General features: G+C 48.4%; 11 protein-coding genes across 11 annotated transcripts; 6 read left to right on the forward strand and 5 right to left on the reverse strand.

Moving 5' to 3' along the window:
* Window positions 1-641: 641 nt before the first annotated feature.
* N7500_004351 (Glucose/ribitol dehydrogenase) lies at window positions 642-2,599 on the reverse strand (the record flags this gene model as incomplete). The annotated part of the gene is made up of 7 exons (XM_056675497.1): window positions 642-978; window positions 1,041-1,265; window positions 1,318-1,662; window positions 1,716-1,978; window positions 2,028-2,108; window positions 2,160-2,261; window positions 2,315-2,599. 7 exons carry the CDS (start codon window positions 2,597-2,599, stop codon window positions 642-644), a joined length of 1,638 nt encoding a protein of 545 aa, XP_056536022.1.
* A 793-nt stretch (window positions 2,600-3,392) lies between these two features.
* On the forward strand, window positions 3,393-4,694 carry N7500_004352 (M20 family metallopeptidase; the record flags this gene model as incomplete). Its single annotated transcript, XM_056675498.1, has 1 exon — window positions 3,393-4,694. The coding sequence occupies one exon, from the start codon at window positions 3,393-3,395 to the stop codon at window positions 4,692-4,694; it is 1,302 nt and encodes a 433-aa protein (XP_056536023.1).
* A 707-nt stretch (window positions 4,695-5,401) lies between these two features.
* On the reverse strand, window positions 5,402-7,151 carry N7500_004353 (uncharacterized protein; the record flags this gene model as incomplete). Its single annotated transcript, XM_056675499.1, has 2 exons — window positions 5,402-6,818; window positions 6,889-7,151. The coding sequence occupies 2 exons, from the start codon at window positions 7,149-7,151 to the stop codon at window positions 5,402-5,404; spliced, it is 1,680 nt and encodes a 559-aa protein (XP_056536024.1).
* Window positions 7,152-8,080: 929 nt separating this feature from the next.
* N7500_004354 (5-methyltetrahydropteroyltriglutamate--homocysteine S-methyltransferase) lies at window positions 8,081-10,625 on the forward strand (the record flags this gene model as incomplete). The annotated part of the gene is made up of 5 exons (XM_056675500.1): window positions 8,081-8,091; window positions 8,147-8,468; window positions 8,528-10,407; window positions 10,474-10,522; window positions 10,581-10,625. The coding sequence occupies 5 exons, from the start codon at window positions 8,081-8,083 to the stop codon at window positions 10,623-10,625; spliced, it is 2,307 nt and encodes a 768-aa protein (XP_056536025.1).
* An 808-nt stretch (window positions 10,626-11,433) lies between these two features.
* N7500_004355 (uncharacterized protein) lies at window positions 11,434-12,173 on the forward strand (the record flags this gene model as incomplete). Its single annotated transcript, XM_056675501.1, has 2 exons — window positions 11,434-11,469; window positions 11,856-12,173. The coding sequence occupies 2 exons, from the start codon at window positions 11,434-11,436 to the stop codon at window positions 12,171-12,173; spliced, it is 354 nt and encodes a 117-aa protein (XP_056536026.1).
* A 1,321-nt stretch (window positions 12,174-13,494) lies between these two features.
* Window positions 13,495-14,380, forward strand: N7500_004356 (uncharacterized protein; the record flags this gene model as incomplete). Its single annotated transcript, XM_056675502.1, has 3 exons — window positions 13,495-13,811; window positions 13,915-14,113; window positions 14,207-14,380. The coding sequence occupies 3 exons, from the start codon at window positions 13,495-13,497 to the stop codon at window positions 14,378-14,380; spliced, it is 690 nt and encodes a 229-aa protein (XP_056536027.1).
* A 519-nt stretch (window positions 14,381-14,899) lies between these two features.
* Window positions 14,900-16,291, forward strand: N7500_004357 (metallophosphoesterase family protein; the record flags this gene model as incomplete). Its single annotated transcript, XM_056675503.1, has 4 exons — window positions 14,900-15,029; window positions 15,079-15,536; window positions 15,601-15,884; window positions 15,946-16,291. 4 exons carry the CDS (start codon window positions 14,900-14,902, stop codon window positions 16,289-16,291), a joined length of 1,218 nt encoding a protein of 405 aa, XP_056536028.1.
* A 297-nt stretch (window positions 16,292-16,588) lies between these two features.
* On the reverse strand, window positions 16,589-17,879 carry N7500_004358 (tyrosinase family protein; the record flags this gene model as incomplete). The annotated part of the gene is made up of 2 exons (XM_056675504.1): window positions 16,589-17,318; window positions 17,377-17,879. The coding sequence occupies 2 exons, from the start codon at window positions 17,877-17,879 to the stop codon at window positions 16,589-16,591; spliced, it is 1,233 nt and encodes a 410-aa protein (XP_056536029.1).
* Window positions 17,880-18,976: 1,097 nt separating this feature from the next.
* Window positions 18,977-20,568, forward strand: N7500_004359 (uncharacterized protein; the record flags this gene model as incomplete). The annotated part of the gene is made up of 7 exons (XM_056675505.1): window positions 18,977-19,385; window positions 19,450-19,484; window positions 19,546-19,651; window positions 19,702-19,756; window positions 19,812-19,874; window positions 19,933-20,031; window positions 20,100-20,568. The coding sequence occupies 7 exons, from the start codon at window positions 18,977-18,979 to the stop codon at window positions 20,566-20,568; spliced, it is 1,236 nt and encodes a 411-aa protein (XP_056536030.1).
* A 506-nt stretch (window positions 20,569-21,074) lies between these two features.
* On the reverse strand, window positions 21,075-22,219 carry N7500_004360 (3-oxo-5-alpha-steroid 4-dehydrogenase family protein; the record flags this gene model as incomplete). The annotated part of the gene is made up of 2 exons (XM_056675506.1): window positions 21,075-22,052; window positions 22,106-22,219. The coding sequence occupies 2 exons, from the start codon at window positions 22,217-22,219 to the stop codon at window positions 21,075-21,077; spliced, it is 1,092 nt and encodes a 363-aa protein (XP_056536031.1).
* A 475-nt stretch (window positions 22,220-22,694) lies between these two features.
* N7500_004361 (ubiquitin conjugation factor E4) lies at window positions 22,695-26,164 on the reverse strand (the record flags this gene model as incomplete). The annotated part of the gene is made up of 6 exons (XM_056675507.1): window positions 22,695-22,798; window positions 22,851-23,000; window positions 23,051-25,094; window positions 25,146-25,356; window positions 25,415-26,049; window positions 26,135-26,164. The coding sequence occupies 6 exons, from the start codon at window positions 26,162-26,164 to the stop codon at window positions 22,695-22,697; spliced, it is 3,174 nt and encodes a 1,057-aa protein (XP_056536032.1).
* Between the last annotated feature and the right edge of the window lie 495 nt (window positions 26,165-26,659).

Genomic DNA, 26,659 nt, shown 5'->3' on the forward strand with positions numbered 1-26,659 from the left:
CCTCTATAGTATTCCCCTTTTTAGTTACAATATCCTAAAGCTAGTATTCTAACTTTTTACTGTCATGGATAAAGCATTCATGTAATTATGGTTTGATATATATATTGATATATATCTGTGTTTTTTAGGAAAGCACATCCACTCTTTTATAAGCTTCTGTAAATTTAGAAATTTCTGAATCAACTGAATCAACGTGTTTCTTTGTATATTTCCACAGGATATAGAGAGAACCCTAGTTAGTGACTGATATTCAATTATTAAAATCAATAAAGTATTACCCTAGGGATTAGGGTGAGAAATGTACTTATAACAGAGGTAATGTAATTAACCTTAAAAGTGGGTTTCAACTTCTATGATTGCATTGTTTGGGGCCTATGGCCCATTGATAAGCCTGAGGACCGGGCCTAAAACTCAAACCATTTGCGGGTTGGGTAGGGCTGGGCTTTGGCCTTAATGGACCCTGTGGAGGTCTAAGGCCGCATAAGCGGCCGTTTACTCTGGTAAAAATTGCTTTGATGACTACTCAATAGGCAAGTCCTATTACAAGATTACTAGACTAATTCAATTGATCGGATCCTCCATATCAGAGATCAATTGCATCAACATCCCATTTTCCCGGCATCTATTCACTCAAGCCCCATTTACCTGTCCTTTTTCTCTCCTGCATGAATATCAACATCATCCAACACAGCCTGATTCTCCTTTGCTGCCGCAACCCGAATTCTCTTGAGCTTTCTTGTATCAACATCAACACGCCAAGTAAAAGCCCAAGTAATGAGGTTCATAATGATAGCCATACCAACAAATCCCATCGCAATTCCAAAGGAGGTTGTATATCTTGGGGCAAACCTAGAATTGAATAATTGAGATCCTACGGCCCCTCCAATCTGGCCGTAACTATTCGCAAATGCGATTGCAAAAGCAGATCCCGTTGCTCCCTCAGTGGTCTGGACTCGCCACGGCCACATCATTGTATACCTGGTTTGTCTTAGCATGATGTATTGAAGCAATATAGGATACCTTGGCAAGAGTGTACTCACCATGCAGTCGAGAAACCTCCTGCTACAATCGTCGCAGCGTATACACCACCGTTGTTTGGGAAGGCATACAGCACGCCATAGCACGCTAGAATAACAACCATGAATCCAAGTGGGATGGCCGGTTGGGGAATACGTCCGGTATCTGCGAAGATACCGAATGCCACAGTCAATATTACCGCAAAGACCGCAGACGGAATATTTAGTAGCTGGGCTTCACCCATAGATCTTTGAGACTTGTCAGCAACTGCACTCTACCCTTCAAGTGGGTGTCACTCACGTAAATCCAAGATTAGAAATGACAGTTGGTTGGTAGAACGAAAGTCCCGTCGTACCAATAGTAAAGAATGCCCAACAGAAGAGGAAAAGCCAGATTCGCTTGTTCTTCAATGTTGTGATAAGTTCGCGCAAATTGAAGTTAGCCTCCGCCGCTCGAGGCGAGTTACTAGGTAGGCGAGCTTGGGTGAAGGCTTTCTCCTTTTCAGATAACCAGGATGCAGTTGAAGGGACTGCGGAATAATCAGTTATGCCTGGCATTTGAAAGCAGGTTGACCTACAATCAGGTAAGAAGAAATATGTAAAGATTCCCAGTAAGACCGTGAAGATTCCTTCCGTCAAAATAAGCCTAAGAGGCAACATTAGCGTATGCTTCATTTTTTTGGGATCAAATCGAAATACCATTTCCATCCAGATAGACCACCAGCAATGACACCATTGAACGCAAATGCAAGGACACCACTGATCACAGTACTAAAGTTCCCTAGTATAGTCACAAGAACTATCCTTGGAGCAACTTCGTCTGGTCTATACCAATAGCATAGCTGTAAGAGCATTCCTGGCCACAGGCCGGCCTCAAATAGTCCGAGGAAGAATCGAACGACATATAGACCCTGTCTGTTTGTCACGGCTGCATGACAACAGAGAACAACACCCCAAGATACCTATCATTGTCAGTGCCAACGCAGTCAGAGGTAGAATAGCTTCATCTACCATAATCCGAGCTTGCCAAATTGAGGGTCGTACACCCTTCAACAAAAGGTTGGATGGGGCTTCTGCAATAATGTAAGGGACCTGCAGGGAATGAGTCAGTACAAGTAACCCTTTTGGCTCGACTCATCTCACATAATACATAGTCGTAACCAGATTATACTGGTCGGAAGTCATTTTCAATTCGGTCATGATGTTCTGGGGTGTGCCTTTGTCCATAATGCGGGCATAGGAGACCTAAAATATTGCGATCAGTAATCTTCCACCAGCACGCTCCAGGAGAATCTTACATTGCTGAAATCCACGCTTTTCAACATGTACATGACCGCCAATAGTGGAATTAGATGCCAATCAATGCGTCGCAAAAGCTTCTTTTCCTCTGCGCTACTGAGCGTCGCACGTGCTCGCATCAGGGTAGCATCATAACCGGGGATGAGATCTTCTTCAAAAGACTGCGGAGTATCGTCACCATTGCGGTTGACATAGTGTACAGTTTCTTTCGCCGGTATTGGTGTTCGGACGGGAGAGATATCAATAGTCCCAACTTGGCCCTTTTCTGCTATCTCCGAAGACATAGTGGTTACCGATCAGTGTCCTTTGTACCCGGCGCAGGCAAGAAAGGTACTTCTCTAACAATTGAGATGACCTAAAAGGGATAATCAGTCCATTATATGGACTTCCAACATTTCTTGCACCTCGCGTTCTCAAAAGCACCAGCAGTTATCTCCTGTATGAATCACGCAAGATGAGCAAGGAACACTTGCCATGGCGTGCCTGCAAGGGTTTACCTAGCGTATCATACTGAGTTGTTGGATGCATTTGCCAATCTGAATTGGGATGAAAGCCTCACCTGACGTGAGCTGAAGATACACCTCGATTTACAAAGGAGGATTTGGCCTGCAGTCCATCATATAATCCAAAAACTTGGGCAATCTGTGAACAATCTCCCATGAGGAAACGTCCAGATGAGTTCCCTAGCATCTGATAATAGACTATCAGCAATGGATAGTGACGTTTGTCATTTGACAATATCAATTACATCCGTCTGCTTCTACACAGCACACACTCAAATTCGGATAACGCTTCAAGGTCGACAGAGCACGCGATAATTACGCCATGCTCGGCAAATTCATGGCTGGGAAGCAAACTTTACAAAATGAATTTGCCGATCAAAGATGCTGCATCTTGCCAATTCATTAAACAAAGGTAGTTGAAAAGAATCGAGTGCCATATAGTCCAGAGAGCTACGAGTATACGCCATTGCGGGGAGATAATCCCTCATCGGCCCCCATTTCACTTCATCTCTTCCCAGGAGTCAACAAAATACCTCCCCAGTCCCCTTTGTCGCCCTTTGATAATCCAAGGAAGATGAGGGCAAATTACTTTTCCGCTGTCGCATTTCTGGCGAGAGTGACGCTGGCGTCAGAAAGCCAACAACTCCTAGGTGGAAAGGTGGTCCACGAGAACGTGAAATCCCCAAGCGAGGAATTGAGCAAGATTATCGATGAATCTCCTTTCTTGTCATTCCACAGAGATATCGTGCAAATTCCATCAATTAGTGAACATGAGCGAAGCGTGGGAAACTTTCTCTTGGACTTCATTCGTTCACATAACCTAACGGTCGAGAAACAAATAATCACCCCGGAGAGTGACACTGAACAAGAAAGATTCAACATCTATGCCTACACTGGGGAAAATAGATTTCCCTCGGTTCTTCTAACCAGTCACATCGATACTGTCCCGCCATTCATTCCTTACTCGCTTCATCCACCAGCCTTGAATAACACGGAGAATTGGACATTCAATCGGTCAGACCTCGTTATCGCTGGCCGCGGAACTGTGGATGCAAAAGCCAGTGTCGCAGCCATTCTATTTGCTGCACTGGAAACACTGGAAGGCAACCCTGACGCCTCGATCGGGCTGTTGTTTGATGTTGGCGAGGAGAAAAGTGGCGTTGGAATGAAACATTTCTCAAACTCCGATCTCAACCCAGTACCACCTACCTTCCACACAGTCATATTCGGGGAGCCAACAGAGCTTAAGCTTGTCGCCGGGCATAAAGGTACTCTTGGGTTCAAGATTGTCGCGAATGGAAAGCCCGCGCATTCGGGATACCCATGGCTCGGGAAAAGCGCGATCTCTTCGCTTCTTCCTGTTTTGTCCTACCTTGATTCCCTGCAAGACATCCCGCCAGAGAAAGGTGGACTTCTCCGTAGTGAGAAGTTTGGTCAATCGACTTTGAATATTGGGGTTGTGCGCGCTGGCTTAGCTGCCAATGTCATTCCTGCATATGCCGAGGCGACAGTTTCCGTTCGTCTGGCGGCTGGGAGTCCAGATGAAACGAGGGAAATTGTGAGGAAGGCGGTTGAAGAGGTGAAAGGTGGTGATGGAAGCGTCTATCTTGACTTCGGGAATACTGAGAACGGCGCTCCACCGCAACATCTTGATGTTGACGTCGACGGGTTTGACGTAACTACTGTCAACTACGGGACTGACATTCCTTCATTAAAGATCAATACTCAAGGAGGTCCAAAAGTGAAGCGGTATCTTTACGGCCCAGGGAGTATCCATGTGGCCCATGGCGATGACGAGGCGATCACCGTGGGAGAGCTTGAAGAGGCGGTGCGAGGATACAAAAGGCTGATCTCGGCCGCCCTGGATACCCACTAGACGTAGGCCTTCTTTTGGCTTGAGAATATACCAATGCTACATCAAAAATACGCTACGTTCCTGATCAATCTACTAGCCTACAAGCGGTTTGCTGACCAGGCCCACAAGACCCCAGACCACATCTGATCATCAATCGAGGAAGTCCTGGACACAGTAAGATGCCCATGAGCTGGACTCAAACACCCAGACCCCTTGCGACTGAGGCTTATGTGGTGAAGTTCAATCTCTGCTCGTGCTTCGGAGAGAGATATAAGTGAGCGATGAGATGAACGGTCCATCACAAACATCACTGCACGTATGCCTAGCGAGCCGCAGGACCTCAGCCCGGCTCAACATAGGAATGGTCTGGGAGCAAGCCTGTCAATAGCAAACCGCGGATCTATACCCCAGAGAGGCAGTTAGCAGCATCTGCCTTGAGATCAGATCTTCAAGGCACGACACCAAGCAGGGAGAGAAGAGGATGAAGCATGCATGTCCTTTCGCTGGTATTGTCCAGATCAAGTTCTAACGGTAATTTCTCAGAACAAGACTCGCGCTTTTGGAAGACCAAAAGCGCAAGACCTCGAACACCCGTCATGCGTGCTGCAGAAAACACACTTACCAAAACCATCCCTACATAGATCCGAGATTTCCGCCTTTACCGGTCCTCTTCTTGTAGTCCCAAGGACCCCCAAAAAGAGAGACGCGGCCGCATAATCTTCACTCTTTCAAAGAGTAGTCGTATCCACCGAAGCATTCTTTCTCTCCTCAGATCCAATAGAGTACTTTATCTCGGTCTCCGAGTCAACGATTTTAAGATGCCCAAACCAATCGCCATTGGACTTGCGCCACCACTCGACAATCGCGATGATAGTCACACCGCCCATGATCACAATCGCGTAGTTGAACAAAGTTGAATCCTCGTCAATTGCGCTGTCCGAGTAGGCCGGGGCGCACAGAACAGCAAAAGCAAACCCGTTCCACAAGAATGTAACAACGGCGGCGACTATGCCAAACCGGCCCAAATCCCAAAAGCCTGGACGGAACGACTTACGTGTAATGAACGAGCGGCCGATTCCAACCAATCCATATGCTGCGAGGGAACCTGCAGCCGAGGTAGAGATTAAGCTGGAGAAGGCCACTTGCGACGGGAGCTGAGTGCAGAGGAGAAGTGCAGCAATACCGGAGATGAGGATGACAGCGTTGTGGGGCTGCTTCGACTTCGACACACGCGACAGCACATCGCTGAACGGAAACACACCGTCGCGTGCCACGGCGAACACAAGTCGTGATACAGCAACCAATGAAATCGAAGTGTTGAGAATTGCTCCGACCATCGCGACAATGGTCATCACAACGTGCGCATGAGGACCGAGGGCCATCGCGTACATGTTGATGAACGGCTGGGGTACGCTAGTGTCGTAGAATGTCTCAATTGGAGGCATACAGAAAAGAAATAAGATGATGATCGGGAATCCACACAACGCAGACGCAACGGTTGCCCAGAATATACCCTTCGCGGCGGCCTTTTTGGCCGAAACCGTCTCTTCGGCGACATGGCCCGAAGCATCCTGACCCACGAGACAACTACCGACCAGATACCAGGATAAAACCCAGTTCAGTCCGGGACTGGTGTCCCCACCATTGTATGTAGACGTAAACACATATTCGGCGGACTGAAAGCCGTACGTGTTAGACACGCCGATGGGCAGCCAGATGAAGTTGAGTAGCATATCGATGATGATGACTGTCACACCCGCTCTGAATACCCAGGAGTACATTCGCGGAGGTAGGAAATTAAGTGTGGTAGCAATGGCCAGGAAAAGAAGCGAGATGGCCCATGCCACGGCACGCGCTCGGACGTCAGCCGTTTCATATGGAAAGCTTGTCTTTGGGTCAAACACGACGATCTCCGAAATCAGGTAGTTGGCAACACCGAACGAATCACTCGCGAGGAAGGCGGTCCAGGCCACCAATGTCCATGCGGCAACTAGGAAGGAGATGAAGCGGCCCAGTTTACCACCGCCCCAAGATCGGAATGCCCAGTAGTAAATCGACCCCGCGGCGGGGTAGCTTGAACAAGCTTCAGCGAGACAGGCGGCTGTGATGACGGACAGTATGCTACCGGAGACCCAGGAGCTCCAGCTGAGGGAGTTATTAGTAAAGTGATCAATGCAAACATGTGGGAAGTGCAGGCGGGAAATGTAGAACATACATGGCAGCCGGTCCGCCTCCACTGAGGGCGATATAGAAAAGCACACGGATTCCCCCAACACAGTTCAAAGCTGAGAAAGAGCAGGCGAAATTGTCGAAGGAGCCCCAGCCTCTGGCCAGGATAGACCGGTAGCCAAGCTTTAAGAGGTCGCGATCATCTTCATTAGTCACAGAAATCTCGTCGGAGTTCTGATGATGTTGGCTGTTTCGGAAGTCTTCCGTGGAGTTCTCTATATCGAGGGCAATAGCGTCAGAGCAGGTCATGGCTGTTTTTTTTTTCTACCTGAAAGACTTGCCACTTGACAACAATGGCTTTTTTTCTTTCTCGGAAATCAAAATATTCGATTAACTTTTCTTTTTTTCCCATCACGACATGATGTCACGTGGGGCGGTCAATTGCTTGAATGGATCCCGACACCGGGATTACTTGGGATCTTCTGAGTCATTCTTATTTTCAGTATTGAAAGAATCATGAAGAATTGAGCAGAAAATGGTGAAGCTATCGATTCTGTAAGTGGGGAATAGTTTGAGCTCTGAAGATGTACGGAGTACTTCATACTCCGTTTATAAATATGTATTAATATATGAGCTTTCGTTTTATGCGGGGGAGTCAATTGCCAACGTGTCATAAAGCCATGCATTTTTTTTATACCTCTACTGTTAGCTGTAGGCTTGACCGCTCATCAAGTAATTTATATTTCCTCCGTACAGCATACATGACCCTTACTGAAAACCAAAAAAGAAGCCAATAGTCAACAATTTGACATTTACAGCGAGACCTTATCGGTGTCTCAATGGCGTGATCATCCACAGGACCGATCACGGAGATCATGGGATATTGGTATTGGATGAAACCTGACAGTAACAGTAAATGACACAAACTACCAAATCCGCCCGAAACACCTAGATCCTATGCATCCTATGCACACAGGGTTACGCAAAGGTCCCACAGCAGAGTAATATATCCTGTATCATACGGTAATACTACCCCTCCAACTTGCATGGAGATCTAATCCCCATTGGGACGAAATCCCCTTTCGGATTAGCGGATGTTTCCTCCCCCTCCTTATTTCTTTCAGCGTTTCCCGGACCTTTTCCCCTTCTCTTCTCTCACTTTCTCAAAGGCATCGGATTTGTGAAAATTCTATCCTTGAGACTTCTTCTTTCTTTTTCCCTTTTCACATACCGTCAGAATGGTTCAATCGTACGTGGGCTCGACTATCAATGATTACTGAACTAGTTGCTGATTATTTGGACAGATCTATTCTGGGTTTCCCCCGCATGGGAAGACTCCGTGACCTCAAGAAGGCCACCGAGGCTTACTGGGCTGACAAGATCTCCCGCGATGACCTTCTCGCTGAGGGCAAGCGTCTTCGTCTGGAGCACTGGAAGATCCAGAAGGATGCCGGTGTCGATGTCATTCCCAGCAACGACTTCGCCTTCTACGATCAGGTCCTCGATCACCACCAGCTCTTCGGAACCATCCCCGAGCGTTACTCTAAGTACAACCTCCACGCTCTCGATGAGTACTTCGCTATGGGCCGTGGTCTGCAGAAGGAGGGCATTGATGTCCCCAGTTTGGTATGTGCAGATCATTACAATCCACCTATCCCACTTCAGTATGCTGACTCGATCAACAGGAAATGGTCAAGTGGTTCGACTCTAACTACCACTACGTGAAGCCTACTCTCCAGGACAACCAGCAGTTCAAGCTCGCTGCTGAGCCCAAGCCCGTCGCCGAGTTCCTCGAGGCCAAGGCCGCTGGCATCATCACCCGCCCCGTCATTCTTGGCCCCGTCTCCTTCTTGACCCTCGCCAAGGCCGACCGTGACCAGACCGTGGATCCCATCACTTTGCTTGAGAAGCTCCTTCCTCTTTACGTTGAGCTTCTGTCCAAGCTCAAGGCCGCCGGTGCCGAGGACGTCCAGATTGACGAGCCCGTCCTTGTCTTCGATCTTGCCGAGAAGTCCAAGGCTGCCTTCAAGCCCGCTTACGAGAAGCTTGGTGCCCTTGGTGCCGAGGGTCCCCGCATCACTCTGGCCACCTACTTCGGTGACGTCGTCCACAACATCGGTGTCCTTGCCGACCTCCAGAACCTCCACTCCATTCACATCGACCTGGTCCGCAACCCAGAGCAGCTTGACACCGTCGTCGCTGCTCTTGGCCCCAAGCAGGTCCTCTCCGCCGGTGTTGTCGATGGCCGTAACATCTGGAAGACCAACTTCAAGGCCGCCATCGAGAAGGTCGAGAACGCCATCCAGAAGCTCGGCAAGGACCGTGTCATTGTTGCCACATCCAGCTCCCTCCTCCATGTTCCCCACACTCTCGCCAGCGAGAAGACCCTTGATCCTGAGGTTCAGGACTGGTTCTCCTTCGCTGTTGAGAAGGCCGCTGAGGTTGTCGTGATCGCCAAGGCTGTCACCGAGGGCCCCGCCGCTGTCCGTGAGCAGCTCGAGGCAAACGCCAAGTCTGTTCAGGCCCGTGCCTCCTCTGCCCGCACCAACGACCCCGCCGTCAAGGCCCGCCAGGCCGCTGTCACCCCTGAGATGCACAACCGCAAGTCTGCCTTCCCCGAGCGTTACGCCGAGCAGACCAAGACTCTCAAGCTCCCTCTCTTCCCCACCACCACCATTGGTTCCTTCCCCCAGACCAAGGAGATCCGCATCCAGCGTAACAAGTTCACCAAGGGCGAGATTACTCCTCAGGAGTACGAGAAGTTCATTGAGAAGGAGATCCAAGAGGTCGTCAAGATCCAGGAGGAGCTCGACCTCGATGTCTTCGTCCACGGTGAGCCCGAGCGTAACGACATGGTGCAGTACTTCGGTGAGCGCCTCACTGGTTACGTCTTCACCACCCACGCCTGGGTTCAGTCTTACGGCTCCCGCTGTGTGCGCCCTCCCATCATTGTCGGTGATATCTCTCGTCCCGCTCCCATGACCGTCAAGGAGTCCAAGTACGCTGCCTCCATCTCCCCCAAGCCCATGAAGGGCATGCTCACTGGTCCCATCACTTGTCTCCGGTGGTCTTTCCCCCGTGACGATGTTCACCAGTCCGTCCAGGCTCAGCAGCTTGCTCTTGCTCTCCGCGACGAAGTTGTTGATCTCGAGGCCGCTGGCATTGCCGTGATCCAGGTCGACGAGCCTGCTCTCCGTGAGGGTCTTCCCCTCCGCACTGGTGAGGCTCGTGATGCCTACCTCAAGTGGGCTGTTGACTCCTTCAAGCTGTCCACCGCTGGTGTCACCGATGGCACTCAAATCCACTCCCACTTCTGTTACTCTGAGTTCCAGGACTTCTTCCATGCCATCGCCGCTCTTGATGCCGATGTTCTGTCCATTGAGAACAGCAAGTCCGATGCTAAGCTCCTCAAGGTCTTCATCGACGAGGCTTACCCCCGCCACATTGGCCCCGGTGTTTACGACATCCACTCCCCTCGTGTCCCCACTGAGCAGGAGATCAAGGATCGCATCGAAGAGATGCTGGCATACCTGACTCCCGAACAGTTGTGGTGCAACCCCGATTGGTTTGTGCCCTGCCACGAAATCTATTATTCTTTTGCAATTGGTGCTAACATGCTTCTTTTTTACAGTGGACTCAAGACTCGTGGCTGGCCCGAGACCAAGGCTGCTCTGACTGCGGTAAGAAGTGGCAATTTCCTTGAAAATGACGTTCAAAATGCTGATGAAACACGAATAGATGGTCAACGCTGCCAAGTACTTCCGCCAGAAGTACACTAAGTAAATTATTTAATTTACCATTAATTTAATGAGGAGGTGGCAATCAACCTGTCACCTCGGGACTGGGGAGTTTTCTTTTCTGATGAGTTACGACGATGATACCAAAAGTTCAACATATGGGTTTCAACGGGTTTTCTAGAGGATACCAAAAGCGGGCCTGGAGTTTCAACATGACTGACGATTTTAAGCTGGTGCTGGCCGATATCATGACCTACTTTCGTTGTGATATCCGGTTGATGCTAGTTTTACCATTTCAACATTGTGTGGTTTTTTCCACATACAGCAAGCTCTACAACCTTGCTTGATCAGATTCGCATTGTCGAATTTGATCTACTGTTTCTATTATCATGTAGAATCAGTTGTCAATATTATAACTTAAAAAATAATCCTGCTTCTTGTAAAAGCTCATGAATTAGTACTTCCGTCAAATATAGTAAACAAGATAGTTCAAGGCGATGAACCTATCTATTACTGTATATTAGGGGAGGGAACCGCCTGGATGGTCTCTGCTATGTTATCGTAGCCTACAACATTCCTCGCACCTAGAGATAGGAAATAAGTTGTTGTATGGCGGACGGACTGCGGTAAAAAAGAGCTCAGCATACTCATCACTCATCACAGACCTCAAAACACTTTCTCCCGGGTTCCGGGTTCCTCGAAGCACATTAGTATGGCCATGTCTCTGGAACCAATTCGATCGACGGCAGCAGCGTACTTGCAAATGTGACCAGCATCATGAGTCCAGAACAATCGCGAATCTGGCAAGCCTTCTGCATATCCCGAGTTGTCTACGGTGCTCAGACAATGTCACAATGGCCTATCTCCTGAACCTCTTCATAGTCAATATAGTATGAAATACAAACGGTTCAATAATAATAGCAATGTTACCGGATATGTATCTTAGTAGTTAGACTGGAGTTACCTAGGTAAGTTAGTGAGATTACTAGAAGTGCGCAAGTTGCTGACGAGCGTAAGTATGTACGAGAGAGAAAAGGGGAAATGGTCAATGGTACAGTTTCGATAATTAAAAAACTGCATATCGTGAAGCCATCTAGACAGCTAAAAAACAAGTACCTTGAATGTCACAAAGATAGAGAAAGGTCTTTGAACCACTGGAGCAACCTCCGCTCAGTGGGAGAGTTGAGTTAACGTCTAGCTACAAAGATGTAGGCCAGGTACAAGTTTTCTCTTGCTCCGATGACAAGTAACTAACACATGATGGTCCAGGATAAAGACAAGCTGGACCTGTTGTCGTCAGAAACCTCCGCCTGGTTGGTATCAGCTTCTTCGGGGATGGTCTGAGATCTTTGGCATGGTTCTTCCCGCCCAGGGACCAGGGACATCCACCGTCGGTGTCTTCTGGCGCCCATTGGCGATCCAATCCGTAACAGTTTTTCTTCCTCATGATCCGGCATTGCTTAATCGATATTTGGTAGTCGAACCTGGCAATTTCTGTTTCCCAGAATATGAGGATCCGCATTTTGTTTTGCCTGTGGGATCTCGCCTGGTCGGCAAGGACCAGCTCGCTTGGTGGCCATGGTTGCCTGCGTAGTGTGCCATAGTCCGTCAGATGACCGCCGTCTTTACCCTATTTTGCAGTGTACTTACATTTGGCTCGCTCCTATGCAAATTCCAGGTTACTACTTGAATTACACAATCTACTTCTATGAACTAAACCTTAGCTTGTTTCTCTTCTGCTGGGATATTCTAGTAGAAACCCGGCTACATGGCAATGGTACTATGAATCCAAGGCAGTGACGCATCGCTAGGTAGACATGTATGCACAGATGCAAGCACAACATATCAGATGAATAGGGACAATACATTTAGTATAGATAGTCCCATCGATCTAGCTCTACTGCTTTGTTATCAGCATCAGCTTTTCAGCTGGTTGCCAAAAGAATCGACCCTAGCCCACGGACGTTTATAAGCCAGCTCTTGGTCCATCAATATTTGAAAAATGATACTCTTCTTGAAATCCTTCGGGATCAAGGAGCGAACTCGGACAAGCGTCCCTATAATAACCATATATATATAAACTCCCTCCGAGGAACCCTTCTTATATCCTTATATAGGGCTATACCACATAGTTATATAAGGATAAAAGCGCCCCCGCCATTTATACCCTATCAAAAAGGCCATAAGTAGAGATCATTCCTAGCCTAAGGATCACTTAAACAGTTAGATTACCACCGTAGGTGACCTACGCGTTAAGTGAACCACCTAACTTAGGTTTTATAGTATATATCTAGCTATAGAAACCAAAATGAAAGCCTTCTCCGTGTTCCGCGGAGTGGTTAAACGGTTAAGCTCCCTATTAGGCCTCAACGGGAAAGACCCTATTTATTCCGTATATAAAGAGTAACCTCCGTTAGGGGTTTATATTACACGACCTATATTTGATACTAGAAGCCCTTACTAGTGTAGTACCTAGGTGTTGGAGTCCAAAGGGCACTATACACTATTAGCGGTAGCGAGATGGATAACCAAAGTTAGTAGCTCTTAGGGTATATCAAAGTGAGGCTGTATCAAATCCCGAGGGAGTTGCAGCTGGTGTTTATGTTATATGTATAGTTCATCAAAAGCAACGCGAACAGGCCAACATTACAGAGAGGGATCTCCAGAATTAGGGCTTATTAGGGTTATTTAGATGCTTAGAATAATGATAGCCGCCACTGACGTTCTTGGCGTGTCGCCAGGCAACAGTTTCTTCCATATATATTAGGTTATATATGGTTACTTGGTGCGAACACCATTAGAGAAAATAGAAGACACTTACGGTACTCTACTTAAATATATCAACTCCTTCTAACTTCTTTCCATCCATACTATCCTTCGCCTTATCCAAGTGTCACAAACATCAAACACACAGCATGCCTACTGAATCAGCTAAACCATGCGAACATTACAAGGATCGCAAGTTCTTATTAGAGCTGGAGCTTGTTGTTGATGAGTCCGAAGAGCACAAGATACACGAATTTGACCTGGCTAAACTCAAGGGATTTGGTATTGATCACCAGCGCATGATCCTTAACAGAGAAGATTCAACCCAGCCTTCTTTCTTCGCGCCATATCCTAGCATTTTGGGACCCAGTGATAGCACTGTTGATGGTGTCGGCTTACTTTCAAAATTCGAGGACACCTGTTTTACAGACCCTGTCGATAGGGCACGTCAAGTTGCAGGTCCCTAGTCGTCCTATGTTCCCTACAGGATACATGCTCCATGGACCCCGAAAGAGTGAGAATCCCACTACCAGTCTCGGTAGACTTTGATGGCTAATATTGTGGGATAGCAATGACGATTACACTCCCAAAGATTTGTTTCAGGATGACGAGCCAGAATTTGGGCCTTTTGGAATGACGGATATTCGAGGAAAAGCTTTCCCGCGCACCAAGGCATTTATGTACAACAATCCAGATGCTACGGACGATACAACCCTTCGTGGGGAGCTCTTGACTATTCTCCGCCTGATGCTGGGTCAGTTGAGGAAGGTACGCTTCCTGAAGCATAGGAAAGCGCCGGTAATTCTCTCTTCGACAACATTTGTTCGTATTTCTCATAGTTGCTTACCAAGTACTCTGTAGGTCTTTCTGGTCTCATTTATGGGCAAGCGTGCCCGCGCTTTTGAGTCATATTTCAACGGCCGAGCCCTCGCCCTGCGTACTACTCAACTCTACAAATTTCCCGAGGAAACCTCTCTTGGGTTCAAGCATCTTGCAGAGTTGTATCTTAGCTCGCCGACCGGGGATACATTCTAGGTTGGGATTTAACTGTTTGTTTGTTGTTTTCGGTCAGCGAGGGCGTTGAATTGTTTGCAGGGGATACCATATTGAACTTCAGTCTTTTTTCCAGTCCTTTTTTCCATTCCTTTCATTCGCCTCGAACTGCGCTATCATTCCCCATGTACGGAGTACATACTCCGTACATTTTTAGTCCAAGCTTCCCTGTGGACCCTGTGCCGTGTTACGTAATCCTGGAAGAAATCGTAGTCAAGCTGACTCGTGCTGCATTGTGCATTGTCACATCGTGTATTGCTATAGAGTACGATTTGGAAGAGGGTATAATTGCAATACAATGAAACCAAAATTGAAACTGTCAAGTTGAGCAGATACGAGTTAGAAACGTGTGGAATCGAGCAAAATAGCCGATGTTATATAGAATGTCTTGGCAAAAGCTTCTGATGTGATAAGCTGTGAGACGAAGGATTTAGCACGTGAATCACAACATTACAAGGGTCTAGTCCGCCCCCCAAATCTTCACTTGTCAGTCATTCCAAAATGGCACCCCGACCAGAACTCAAAGCATTGGATCAAGATGTCCTCAAACCACCCAAGGATCGAACTCTGCGATTCCGAGAAGATGGAACATTTCACATTGAAGTCTTTGAGGACTTGCATTTCGCCGAAGGTATGCGTTGATAATCTCAAGGCAGGCGTTTGTACTAACCCCTGGATAGACGACGAAAAAGATGAGAAGTCCAAAAAAGTGATGTCGTATATTCTCTCAGAGGAGGACATTGACTTCGTAGTCATAAACGGCGACCTGGTATCCGGCGAAAGAACCCAAAAAGCCGACTCGAGCAAATACATCGATTCGGTCGTTTCCCCACTTGTCGATCAGGGCTACAGATGGGCATCGACCTACGGCAACCATGACAGCGCGATTAACCTTAATCCGAAAGATGACATGCTCAAGGCAGAGAATAAATACCCCAACAGCTTGACACAGAGTAGCATATCCGGCCACAAGGCTGGGATAACGAATTATTATCTGCCTGTCTTTTCACATGGACAAGCGAATACCAGCACACCCGCGCTACTACTGTGGTTCTTTGATTCGAAGGGTGGGCATTATTATAAAAAAGAAGGGGAAGACGGGCCTCCTGTTAAGAGACCCAGTTGGATTGATGAATCGGTAGGAGGAATTTCTGGTCACACTACATTCTCACAGGGAAAATGACTGACTGACTGCATTCAAGGTCGTTGATTGGTTCAGTGAAACCAATCATAAACTGAAAAAGAAGTATGGGAAAGTCATCCCTTCGCTAGCATTCTACCACATACCGGCCCACGCAATGCTTGCATATCAACAAAAAAAAGGCGTAAATCCACGTCTGACGCCCGGCGTGAATCGCGAGCGGGTTAATCCGCAAGGAACTGGCCAATGGAGCTATGATAACCAAGACGTCAAGTTTATGAACGCGCTCCTTCACACAGAGGGCTTAATCGCAGGATTTAGCGGCCATGACCACCAAAATGATTGGTATGCCCCTCTAGCAGATGAAATTCGGGACTTGAAAGGCTCAGCTAATCAAAAATCGCAGGTGTTTTAAATGGGACGGCTCTCTTGTGGACCACGATCTAACCGGTAATGGTATCAATATGTGCTATGGTCGGCATACAGGATATGGCGGCTACGGTAATCTGGTCCGCGGTGGACGGCAAATATTACTGCACGAGGGCAATCTGGCAAACAATACTGAGACGTGGATTAGATTGGAAGATGGGTCGGCTCAGGCTCATGTGACGCTGAACGCAACATTTGGCCAGGATACTTACCTTGCTGTTGCTAATGGTGTTGGGAAGCACAATACCTATGCGCAGGGCTCTTTGCTTCACATGACTTGGTTATGGGTCCCGATTATGATGCTCTGGCGCTGGAGGATGTAATGAATTCCAAGGATCTTTTGGCTATAGAACTTAGATTGCTATAGATTTGCTATATCGCTCTTACTGGGACGAAATACTGATCATACTGACATAATCTAGATGAGAGTACAGATGTAAGATTCGTGTCATCGTAGATCTTTTAGGCCACTTTTCAGGGTCTATATCATAGATTATATACGAGTTCATCCCCTATATACTGACATGACTCCTCCCACTCCCTTCATTTCTTCATCGTTGAAACTTCCAGTCCATGCTCAAGAGATCTGGCTATGTACATACAATAACAATCATCACCGTTTACAGGTAGATGTAGCAGAAAGGACCGGAAATGGTGCTCATGAGATCCCGCATAGCAACAGTCTCGCCGCCCGCATAACCGAGTTCAATGAGCGTGTCAAGAGTAGTGTTAGGTGAAGGAGGGCCGTTCAAGAATGTACCAGTGCCCGAAATAGCATTCAGACGCTTGTGTAGGTTCAGGTTCTGCCAGATCCACCAAGTGCGATCAATCATACCGTGGTGGAGCCAGAAAGCTGGGTCACCGGGGCTAACAAAGACATCGCGGGAAGGATCACCACCCATGGAGTAGTGACCACCACCGTGGACACCGATGTTGCCGCTGCCGGGAACACCCTGCATGTTCATCTGGAAGTCATAGATGTCGTCATGGCGCAGGATCAGGTCCACGATAGCGGTGAAGTTAGCGTAGTCCTTGACGATCTTGGTGCTCAGATCGCGCTTCAGGCAGCGGGGGTTGTATGCGAGCGGGTTGGCGGTGCTCCCGGTTTCTCCTCCGGGCAGCATCAGTGCGACCGGGCCCAGGTTGACAGAGTAATCCTTGAAGGGGCCGCTGGTGACGCAGCCGCCTCCGTTGCCGGTGGGGAGGTGAATGACAGGGTAGGTACCCAGGCTCAGCTGGATGTCGCCGACGGATTCGACGTGAGCACCATTGCCGGACATCGAGGTATCGCTGCCGTCGAAGACCTGGGATTTCTCCAGATCAGCGGCGTCGGCGCCCCAGTTCCAGTAGCTGTGATGGGGTTAGACGTTTGGTATTTTTTGGGAGATCGCAGGATCACTAGACTCACGGGTAATCGCCGGTGTAGCCACACTCATTGCGCATGGCTTCCTCGAAGTTCCAGATATAGTACCGGTGCCACGCCAGGAAGGTTCCAGTGTAGTGGATGGTGGTAGTCTGGTTGATGTGAGTAGCGACGAAGTCATCGTAACGGGACCGTGCACCAGGAGCCAGCTCGGAGGGAGTGAGCGAGGGCAACTTCTGCAGGCACAGGATGGAATTGATGTAGGAGGTCTTCTGGGTCTTAGAGAAAGTCCTCCAATCACGACGAACACGCAAGCTGCTCAACGAACAGCCGCCGCGCTTCTCAATATCGGCGTCACTCTTGACACTCTCGATACTGGCATCGTATGCCAACCCGGCCAAGTCGTCAAGCTGGGACTCAGCGACCGGCAGGGAGGTGGACGCAGCGGTGGGGGTCGTAGCGCTCACAGCGGCACTCTCCGTGGCAGCAGGCATAGCCAGCGCCTGTGCGAACAATGCTCCCAGAGTGAGAACAGAAATGGCAACCATGGTGGCGAGTTATATATTTGAACTTCTAGAAAACCAGGAAGTTCCACACCAAAAGTTTAGAAGTGTTGATCAGAAGAGAATCCGGGCATGATGGTTGATTTAAAGGCTGGGTGCATATGCCAACCATCCCTATCTCGGTTGGAGTCGAACTAATGCATAGTCTATGTTTTTTCTGCATGGATGTTCTGGGACCATCTAGGGCATCGGGCCATATTCCGCTTTTCCCCACCGCCGGGAGATGCCGGCAATTTACGAGACCACACAATGTCCATTTCCAAGGGTCTTCCCACTCGAATCGCTGGATCACTCACGGACCGACCCTTTGATACCCTGGAGATCATCCCAAAGTTACTCCGTACTCATTGACAGAAAAGAACCAGGACCAAATCATACATCTGAAGCCACGTTCCTACCATCGAGACAGCCACTTTGGGGTACCCTTGCTCCTTAGCGACTTGGCAACTTCATCTAAGCGACTGATCCAATCACATCTGCATAAATGGGCTTCGGTCAAAACCCAATCTCGGAATGACACCCCGGTGCCCTAACTATGCAAACTCAGATAGACTGCAATCCACCTTCGATGAGACCTTCCGTTATATCCGAGGTTCCATTTGCTCCAGGTGCTTTTCTTACCGATGGTGCCAAGCCTGCTCATTGGCCATGTTTCTAATGACCAACTGCTATCCTCGTTGTCGGGTCCGAGGCGTTTTCCGAAATATCTTTTAGTGGGATAAAGCACTTTGCTTACGCCGTTAGAGCTAGCTTGGATGCCAACAATGGCTTTGTGTTTTATTTTTATGCCTATTGTACTTTATGAACGGCCGAAAGGGGATTATTGACCCGAACATGAGAATGAAGACAAAATCAGGGAATTATTCTGTGGCGTTGAGTACAGCAGATTGAAAGCCCCATTCGAGACTCACGCCACTCGCATTCCTTGGCTTCGGAGAGCCACAACAGTATGGAGTAGAGCTGAATATAATGTTAAAATTATGTCTGCTAACTCTTTTAATGACCCTTGCAAATTTGCCCTGATATAATCCCTGTCCAATTCTTCCTTCCAATGCCTAGCCCTCCTTAACTCAACGACAGCCATGTCGGACAGTGCTGGTACCGAAGGTGCTAGCCTACAGGATGTTAATCAAGGGTCTAGGATTATCATAGCCACCGCTATCACTACTGCCGCCGCATTACTCACCGTTTTGGCTCGGTTCTACGTGCGCGTATTCCTGATTCGCAATGTCGGCTGGGATGATTATACTATGGCTCTGACGATGCTGCTGTCTGTCTGTGGATTTGCCATTATCGTCCCCGAAGTGAAGTATGGTGCAGGCAGACATATGGTTTTTGTCCAAGAAACGGCCGTCACGGCGATGCATTTGAATTATGCTACTCAGGGGATCTACATGTGGGCCATCGGCTTGGTCAAGATATCAATTGGGCTGTTTTTGCTTCGTTTCGCACCCCGCAGAGGGTACAGGATCTTTATCTGGGTTGTCTTGGGTGTGTAAAGGCTTTGATCTCTTCTTCTCTGTGACTCAGTATTGACAAACCTGACTCATTTTAGTTCTCATGACGCTCTACACTGCAATTTGTTTTTTGGTGCGCAACGTATCTCTCACATTCGATCGCGAACAGCAGTTAACAGCTTGGTTTATTGCAGACTCTTATTTTTGAATGTCAGGATATTCGAGCAAATTGGGATCCTACAGTCAAATCGAAGTGCTTTACTCCCAAACAACTTTTGACTCTGAGTTATACAAACACTGGTGAGATTAGCACTACATGGGTATAGCTAAACGACTTCTAACGTGGATAGCACTGAATATTCTGACCGATCTGATCTTCGCCGTTCTACCGGTCTTTATGCTACGGTATGTTTCATGGGCATCGCCTTTTCGAACGAAACGCTAATACAGTTATCAACAGTCATCTTCAAGTCAATCGCCGGGTGAAAGCCTCTCTGATCTGTATCCTGGGCCTGGGAATTTTGTGGGTCTCTTTCAATCCAATGCTATCAAAGCCATGCTAATTCTTCTACTTTCTTCAGTGCCTGTGCAGCCGCTTTCGTCAAGCTCTCTATCCTACCTAGCTACGGTCGAACTGGTGACTTCCTTTGGGACTATACAAACCTCACAATCTGGGTTGTGTAAGTTTTTTAATGGCTATCACAAGCATCGGAGATCATCCTTCAAACCCAGTACTAACCAATGGCAGCACGGAATGCAACACCGGTATCATGGCCGGCAGCCTCCCAACCCTCAAACCACTCTTCAAGAGAGTCCTCGGCACATACGGCTCGCATACGAAAACCACCCGCGAGTACTTCGGCAGCAAGAAATATAAAATGCAGTCAATGTCTCGATCACGAGGGCCGCCGCTGCAATCCCGAGCACACAAAAGTGGCAATCTCAGTATCATCGAGTTCGACGCGGACCCGAAGACGCAACACTCCCGGATTGGTTCTACAACAGGCTCGACGAAGTACTCTGGAAGTCAACGAAGCAATTCCAGCGAGGAGCGGATATTACCTGCCGAGGGTGATGCAATCGTTTGCACAACGGAAGTAATGGTTTCGCGTGAGCAGAATCCTCCTGAGATAACGCCCAGCCCTCCTTCTATACCCAAATTGGGCAGGATGGGATCGTTAAGTGGCTTGCGCGTCAATGCAGATGATCGGGTTTGACTTTGTATTAATTGGGAGTTATATCTGGGGGACGGGACTATATATATTAATATCCAAGGAGTCCGTGGGAAAATAATGTGTATCGCTGGCAAATTAAAGTGTCTGTTGCCTATTCACAAATCTTACACAAATCTTACTTCAAATAAAGATCCTAGTTGAACCCCTAATTGGGCTATAGTGGGGGTCTTATGGGCCACCAATGAGCTGTGGGTTAGATTGGGCTGGGCTTTGGGCCCGGGGCCGGGGCCCATTCATGGGCTCTGCGGATGTATAATAAAGCTCTACCCCAGGGCAGCGTAGCGTCCACTCCAAGAAAGGTAAGATCCTAAAGTTCAGTCACAGCTGGACTCGATTTGAAGTATGCCACCAATACACAGCAGTGTCTCAATTCCACAAAATCACAAATACATCAGCTCATGCTGATAATTAAATTTGATGAAGTTGGAAGCCAGTCATAAGAAAAGCTTGAAAGTAAAATAAGGAGGTCATCCGAAGCTCCCTCAATTTCACATCCACGTACACCCAGGGAGAACAGCCCCCCTCCCTGCAACAGCCTTCTCACCGAACTTCTCAACATACCACTTTCGTCCCCAGCGCGCATGGGGCAGCATATTCGTAATCGCATTGGCAGCAAACACTACCGCAGGCAAAGGCAGTGGTATGGCAAGCTTTCCAGCCACCCACGCAGCAGGCACCAACCAAGGCGCAAGACGCAGCGGGGGAGTGATGGCCACGGAAGACGAGGAGGCAGAAGTAGGGAGGGCGGAGAATGGTGCGACCGCTGTACCAACGAGAGCAAAACCAATCCACTCAAGCCACTCGAATACGTAGTGCGGATACAAGATGTATCGGAAGACACCACTGGCAGGTGGGATGACGTAGACCTTGTGGAACTTGTTGCCGCCACCCTGTGCTTCATTTCCCACAGGAATTTCGTCGTCTGACTTTTTGACAGCCCGTTTTGCGGCTTCTTCACGCCTCAGTCGGAATAGTGTTGTCTCTGAGTAGATATTGCCGGCCATTCCGACGGCAAACAAGATCACGCCCACGGTGGGAAGGAGATCTACCACTGCAGAGCGGGGAGATGGACTTCCACTACTAGCTGTGTGGAAACTCGGGATGGTTGGCACGGTATATCCGCGCAACCAGCCGGCCAGACAGGCTGAGTTGAACCAATTGAAGAGCATGGCGAAGGACACGATGATGACGTGGATTGGCGACATGCTGGGGGCGGAAAAGAAAGGAGAGATGATGGCGCGGTTGAAATAGTGAATGCAGTACAGAGTGACAACGAGGATGTTGGATGTGGGGAGATCAGTGAATGAGGGTGCATATGGCGATGGGGTGACCATGCTATATATCAGGTTGATAGGACCGATAAGCTCCATGGCAGACCAGGCGATACGTCCTGGAATATTGAAGATGGACTCTGTGGAGGTTTTGCCCGCTGGATGCCAGGATAAAATCCATTGAGCTACCGTCATCTAAATGTGCCAAGTCAGTCTTGTCATATCCTCTAGGGCTTCAGGGTCCTGACCAGGGGGAAGTATTGGAAGCCGCATATAATAGATTTATAGGCAGCTGGGGTGGGAGGGAATAGCTCTGCAATGGGGGGCATAGCTCCCCAACAGGTGGATATAGTCGCACCCATGATGAGAGTTGAAGAGAAGAAGATTGAAGATCGCGGAGGATAAACAAGAAGCTTAAAAGCTTGGGATGTGGAAGGCGGTGGGTCCCGGATAAGGAGCTTCACCTTCCCTGCTTCTTTCGCTTTTTGTGTCTGTCTCTCTGTACCTTAAAGCAAGCATTGTCATGCATAATAATCAAGTGGAAAGTGATGGTTAGATTGTATATGAATTGTCAAAATAACAGTGTATTGCTTCAAACATGGTGCAAACAGAACCCTTACAACTGCAACAGAGTGAAACAAGGGAAAGTTGCACAGATTAAGCAAGTTGGCGACAAGACTACATTCGTTTGATTCTCTACTCGACAAAATGTAACACATAAATCACCCAAGGCATAGTTCCACAGAAACGGAGTGTAGCATTTTGTTCTGTGAACGCTAATGGAAATGCCCCTAAACAGGCAAGCTTATGAATTTGATCATAGAAAGCCCCGATTCCTTAATTCGATGTGTCCATCTGATTCTGATTATGCACCATTTCTTTCCGTTTGCCAGCCAATTTCTCGGTCTTGAAAGCCTCGATCTTGGCCTTAAGATCGGTATCTAGAGGTGTTAGTTAATAGCGGAACAACACCTAGGAAATCAAATTGCTTACCAGGCAACACGTCTTCCATCTTCAATGGAACACGGTTGAATGGATCGTGGGGATCACTTAGGAGATGCGAGCGGATTGTAGCGCGGTCGATGGAGATCCGCGAGCCCGGAAGGATGACTGGGTCATCCATGAGCGAATACATGAGGGGATCTAAACAATTAGCAGATATCGAAAAGCTGTGTCAGACGACGGAAACATACCAAGGAACTCTTCAGGAATCTCGCCCATGTCCTCCTCGGCTTGATCATCGGCCTCCTTAGCAGCCTGGACCTTCTTCTGCAGTTGACTCCAGTAGCGAAGCTGCTCAGGCGATTTCAGGGACCATTTTCGGATGATGTCAGCCGCCTTCTCGAAATTGGCTGGCTTATAGGATCGGCCATCACGGGCAACAGCCAGGATGAAGTTTTCCTTGTTGATAAGGTTAAGGTAGACGTCGACAATTTCACTTAAAAGAGCGCGGGGGTTGAAGCCATATTCCTGTAGGTTGTCCACTCGAAGGTTGGAGCTCTTGGGTCCCACCATTGCATCCAGGTTGTAGTCCAGCATGTCCGCGAGTCGCTGCACAATTTCAGGCATTGTGAAGGAATCAGCGAGTGCCTCAGTGAATAGTTTGAGCATTGATACAGTTTGGTTGGTCAATTGCATGTAGCTTTTGGCGCTACGCTGTGCTGATGACAGATGCTCTTCCCGCTGCTGACGGGTTGCAGTATCCATTGAGTGGCCCTGTGTATTCAGCTCGGTCTGAGTGTTGTGGATAGTCTTGAAAGCGCCGAAAGATTCATCAAGTACGTAGGTCACATCATTCAGCAGTAGATTGACGAATCGGACGAAGAAGTCCAGGTTTTGGTTGGCTTGAAGGGACAACTTCTCCCGATACAAAGTGTTAGGCCAGATGCATTTAATGATCTCGAAGATCTCGTAACGGATGTTGAACTTGTCGTAGAATTGTGAATGTGTTCCCGTAAACTCGGCCTCAATGTAGAATTTCATGATCGCATGAAGGAGATACTCGTTGGCAAATGGCATTGAGTTGAGCAGATCAACCAAAACACCGCTGGCGCCACCAGGGCGTTTCCAGGTACCTCGGAACAGAATGGAAATCAGTCCAGCCTTGAGGTAGGGGTTCTTAATATAGGCTGAGCTCTCTAGGAATGTGATGCACAGCATTACCAACTCATCGCCCTGGGTGGCGGTAATGATCTGGGGCATGCACCACATGATAAACTTGAAGTTGCTCACAACGTCCTCCAAGAAATACTCTGGCAGACATTTGAAGACTTCAGGCTGCTCCTCTGGAAGAGGAAGGGCAACCTGTTCCTTAGGGAAATTCTTTCCCGAGACAAGTCTCAAAAGCCACACTGTGACATATCGCATGAATAGCATGGAACGAGCTTGCCATTGCTCGTCGAATAATACACCCTGGAGACTGTACTTGAGAGCAATACCCAAGTCGAGCTTGTCTTTGTACTTCTTCAGGGCTGTATCAAAGGTGCGCAATTGCACTGGATTGTTGAGCCATCGAACCCGCTCAAGTTCGAATTTAGTGATTGTACTCTCCATCTGTCGCACATCTTTCTCAAGTTGCTCCATCTTTGATGTCAATGATTCACTGCCGTAGTGGTGGGCGGCGACAGTCAGGAAAAAGATTTCAGTGATAAAGTTTGAAGTGCCTTCGACCTTCTTAGAATAGAAAGCATCGGAAGCGTGCTGATCGGCGTTGATCTTAGTCTCATCCCGCATGTCAACGCGTGAATTGCGATGGAGATAATCTGCATCAATTCTGTCGATTTTGGTGAATGCTGCATCCATAAACGGCTCACAAAGCTGGTCGAGGCACGTTGTGATATTAAACATGAAGCCGTCGGACGACACTTGTTCAGGGTCAACCTGCATCGCCCGTCGTTTGTGATTGATGTTCATAGCAGTAGCGAACCAATCCAAAACACGATCCCGAGCCTCCTTCGAGGCCCGGATCAAGTGGTTCACAACATCCAGGAGATCAGAGCTGAGCATCTGCTGTGTCATTCGAAGCGATCGCTGTGCATTGGAAATGTATGCCTGGTCCCGAGTCTTGGGGCTAGAGAAATAAGACAAGGTGACATTAGCTTGAAGGGGCGAGAGGCGAAACCATGGACCCAAAAGGGTGGCTTTTTCAAATTGAGCAGGGTCCCGTGAGTTATTGAAAATAGAAGATTCTGTGATTGCAGCCGCAATGGAACCATTGCGAACAAGATTTCGAAGAGCCTGAACAAACTGGTCAGACGTGGTCCAGGGGAATTGTGACGTTTGACTTACAATGGCGTAGGGCTTGTAGTCATCGTTAACATCCATGGAAGAAAGCTGCGCGCTCAACTGCTCGACAGCAGATATGAAGGCAGGCTTGACAGAGTCGTCTTCGTCGAATCTCCGGACAGCCTCGTTAATAAACTCGAAATCAATTCCTCTATCATCCTCGGGGTCAATGAGAAGGTACGAGGCTAACGATGATTGCGGGGACCATTCGCTCCTATATTCCAAGTTGTCAGTATACAGTACCAATGCAGTGACACTGCATCAAAACGCACCCAAACATTTCTGGCATTGTAATCGCAAAGATACAATAGCTCATGCACAGGCGGCGTGCCTCACACAGAACCTGATACTTCGGGTCATTATCTCCCGTCCGCCTCAACCCCTTGTACACCTTTGTGATGCGCTTCCAGCATGGCAGCAGATAATCAAGGGGACGCTGTCTCTCGGTGCTTGATGCAGCTTCTAGAAGGGCTTGGTCTAGAACTGCGACCTGGATGCGCAGCTCCTGGCGCTCATCCTGCAGTTCATTCCGAAGTCCGGGCAAGTATGTGCGCATGCCATGGCTATCACGCTGTCCTTCCTCCTTGAGAGTCACTCTGAACACAGCACTTAGTGTTCGGTCTTCGAAGGCCTCGATGCTTTCAACTTTCTGTGGTGGAGGGGTGCTCGGGGTTGAGGGAGCAGCGGATCGTGGTCGCTCTGGTGTGGCCGTAACTGGTGTGATCTTGATCCGCTTCCCTTCTGACTGCTGCGGGGTTGGTGGCGCATTGAACAGACGGCTCGGTGGCTGAGCAGACAGTGGTGAATGTGATGGAGATGTGTTGGCTGAGCTCTGCGCCGACTCCGAGTTGGCGTCCACTGGGGACTGAGCTGGGTTTGAGAGTTTTGCAAGTCGCTTGTTGCGAATCTTTTTTTTTTTTCAAGGACAGATGTTAGACCTCGAATTACTACGGGGGAGGGATGGCTTCATAATTTGACACCAAGCAACTAACCTTGTCCGCGTCGGAAAGAGTGTCCGACATATTAGCTGAAAGTCAGACAATAAGCCGCTTTCAAAGGGTTGGCAGGACCGCTAATCTGGTGGATCGGGTCGGCAGAATCTCAATATTGTGACCGTGTGGGAATCATAAGGGAGCGTCAAAGCGGAATCACTTCAAATCCTCGATGTGGGGGCAACGGAGTCTAGAATCCGCGGAAGATGAACGTCGCAAGATGAACACTTGTTTCCGTGATGATCGCCGAGATTCGCTTTTTGTTCTGATTCGAGATTCAGCGCCGTGATCAATTTTGACTAAGCAAATTTCGTCTTCCACGGTTACTGGTGAGATGTGGGGTACAACGAAGGTACTTCTGAGTTCGCGGGGACTTTCCGCTTAGAATTATGTACCTTTGAAGTCACTGTTTACAATGTGCTATTGCGAATAGAACATATGTTCATTACAAGGCCTGCTCTACGATAAAAACCCTCCTACATATAGGGTTACTGGGCAATTTGACATCAACAAGCTGAACCCTCT

This window comes from Penicillium coprophilum (assembly GCF_028826855.1).
Source record: "Penicillium coprophilum strain IBT 35676 chromosome Unknown utg000002l_segment0_segment1, whole genome shotgun sequence".
Classification (NCBI taxonomy): domain Eukaryota; kingdom Fungi; phylum Ascomycota; class Eurotiomycetes; order Eurotiales; family Aspergillaceae; genus Penicillium; species Penicillium coprophilum.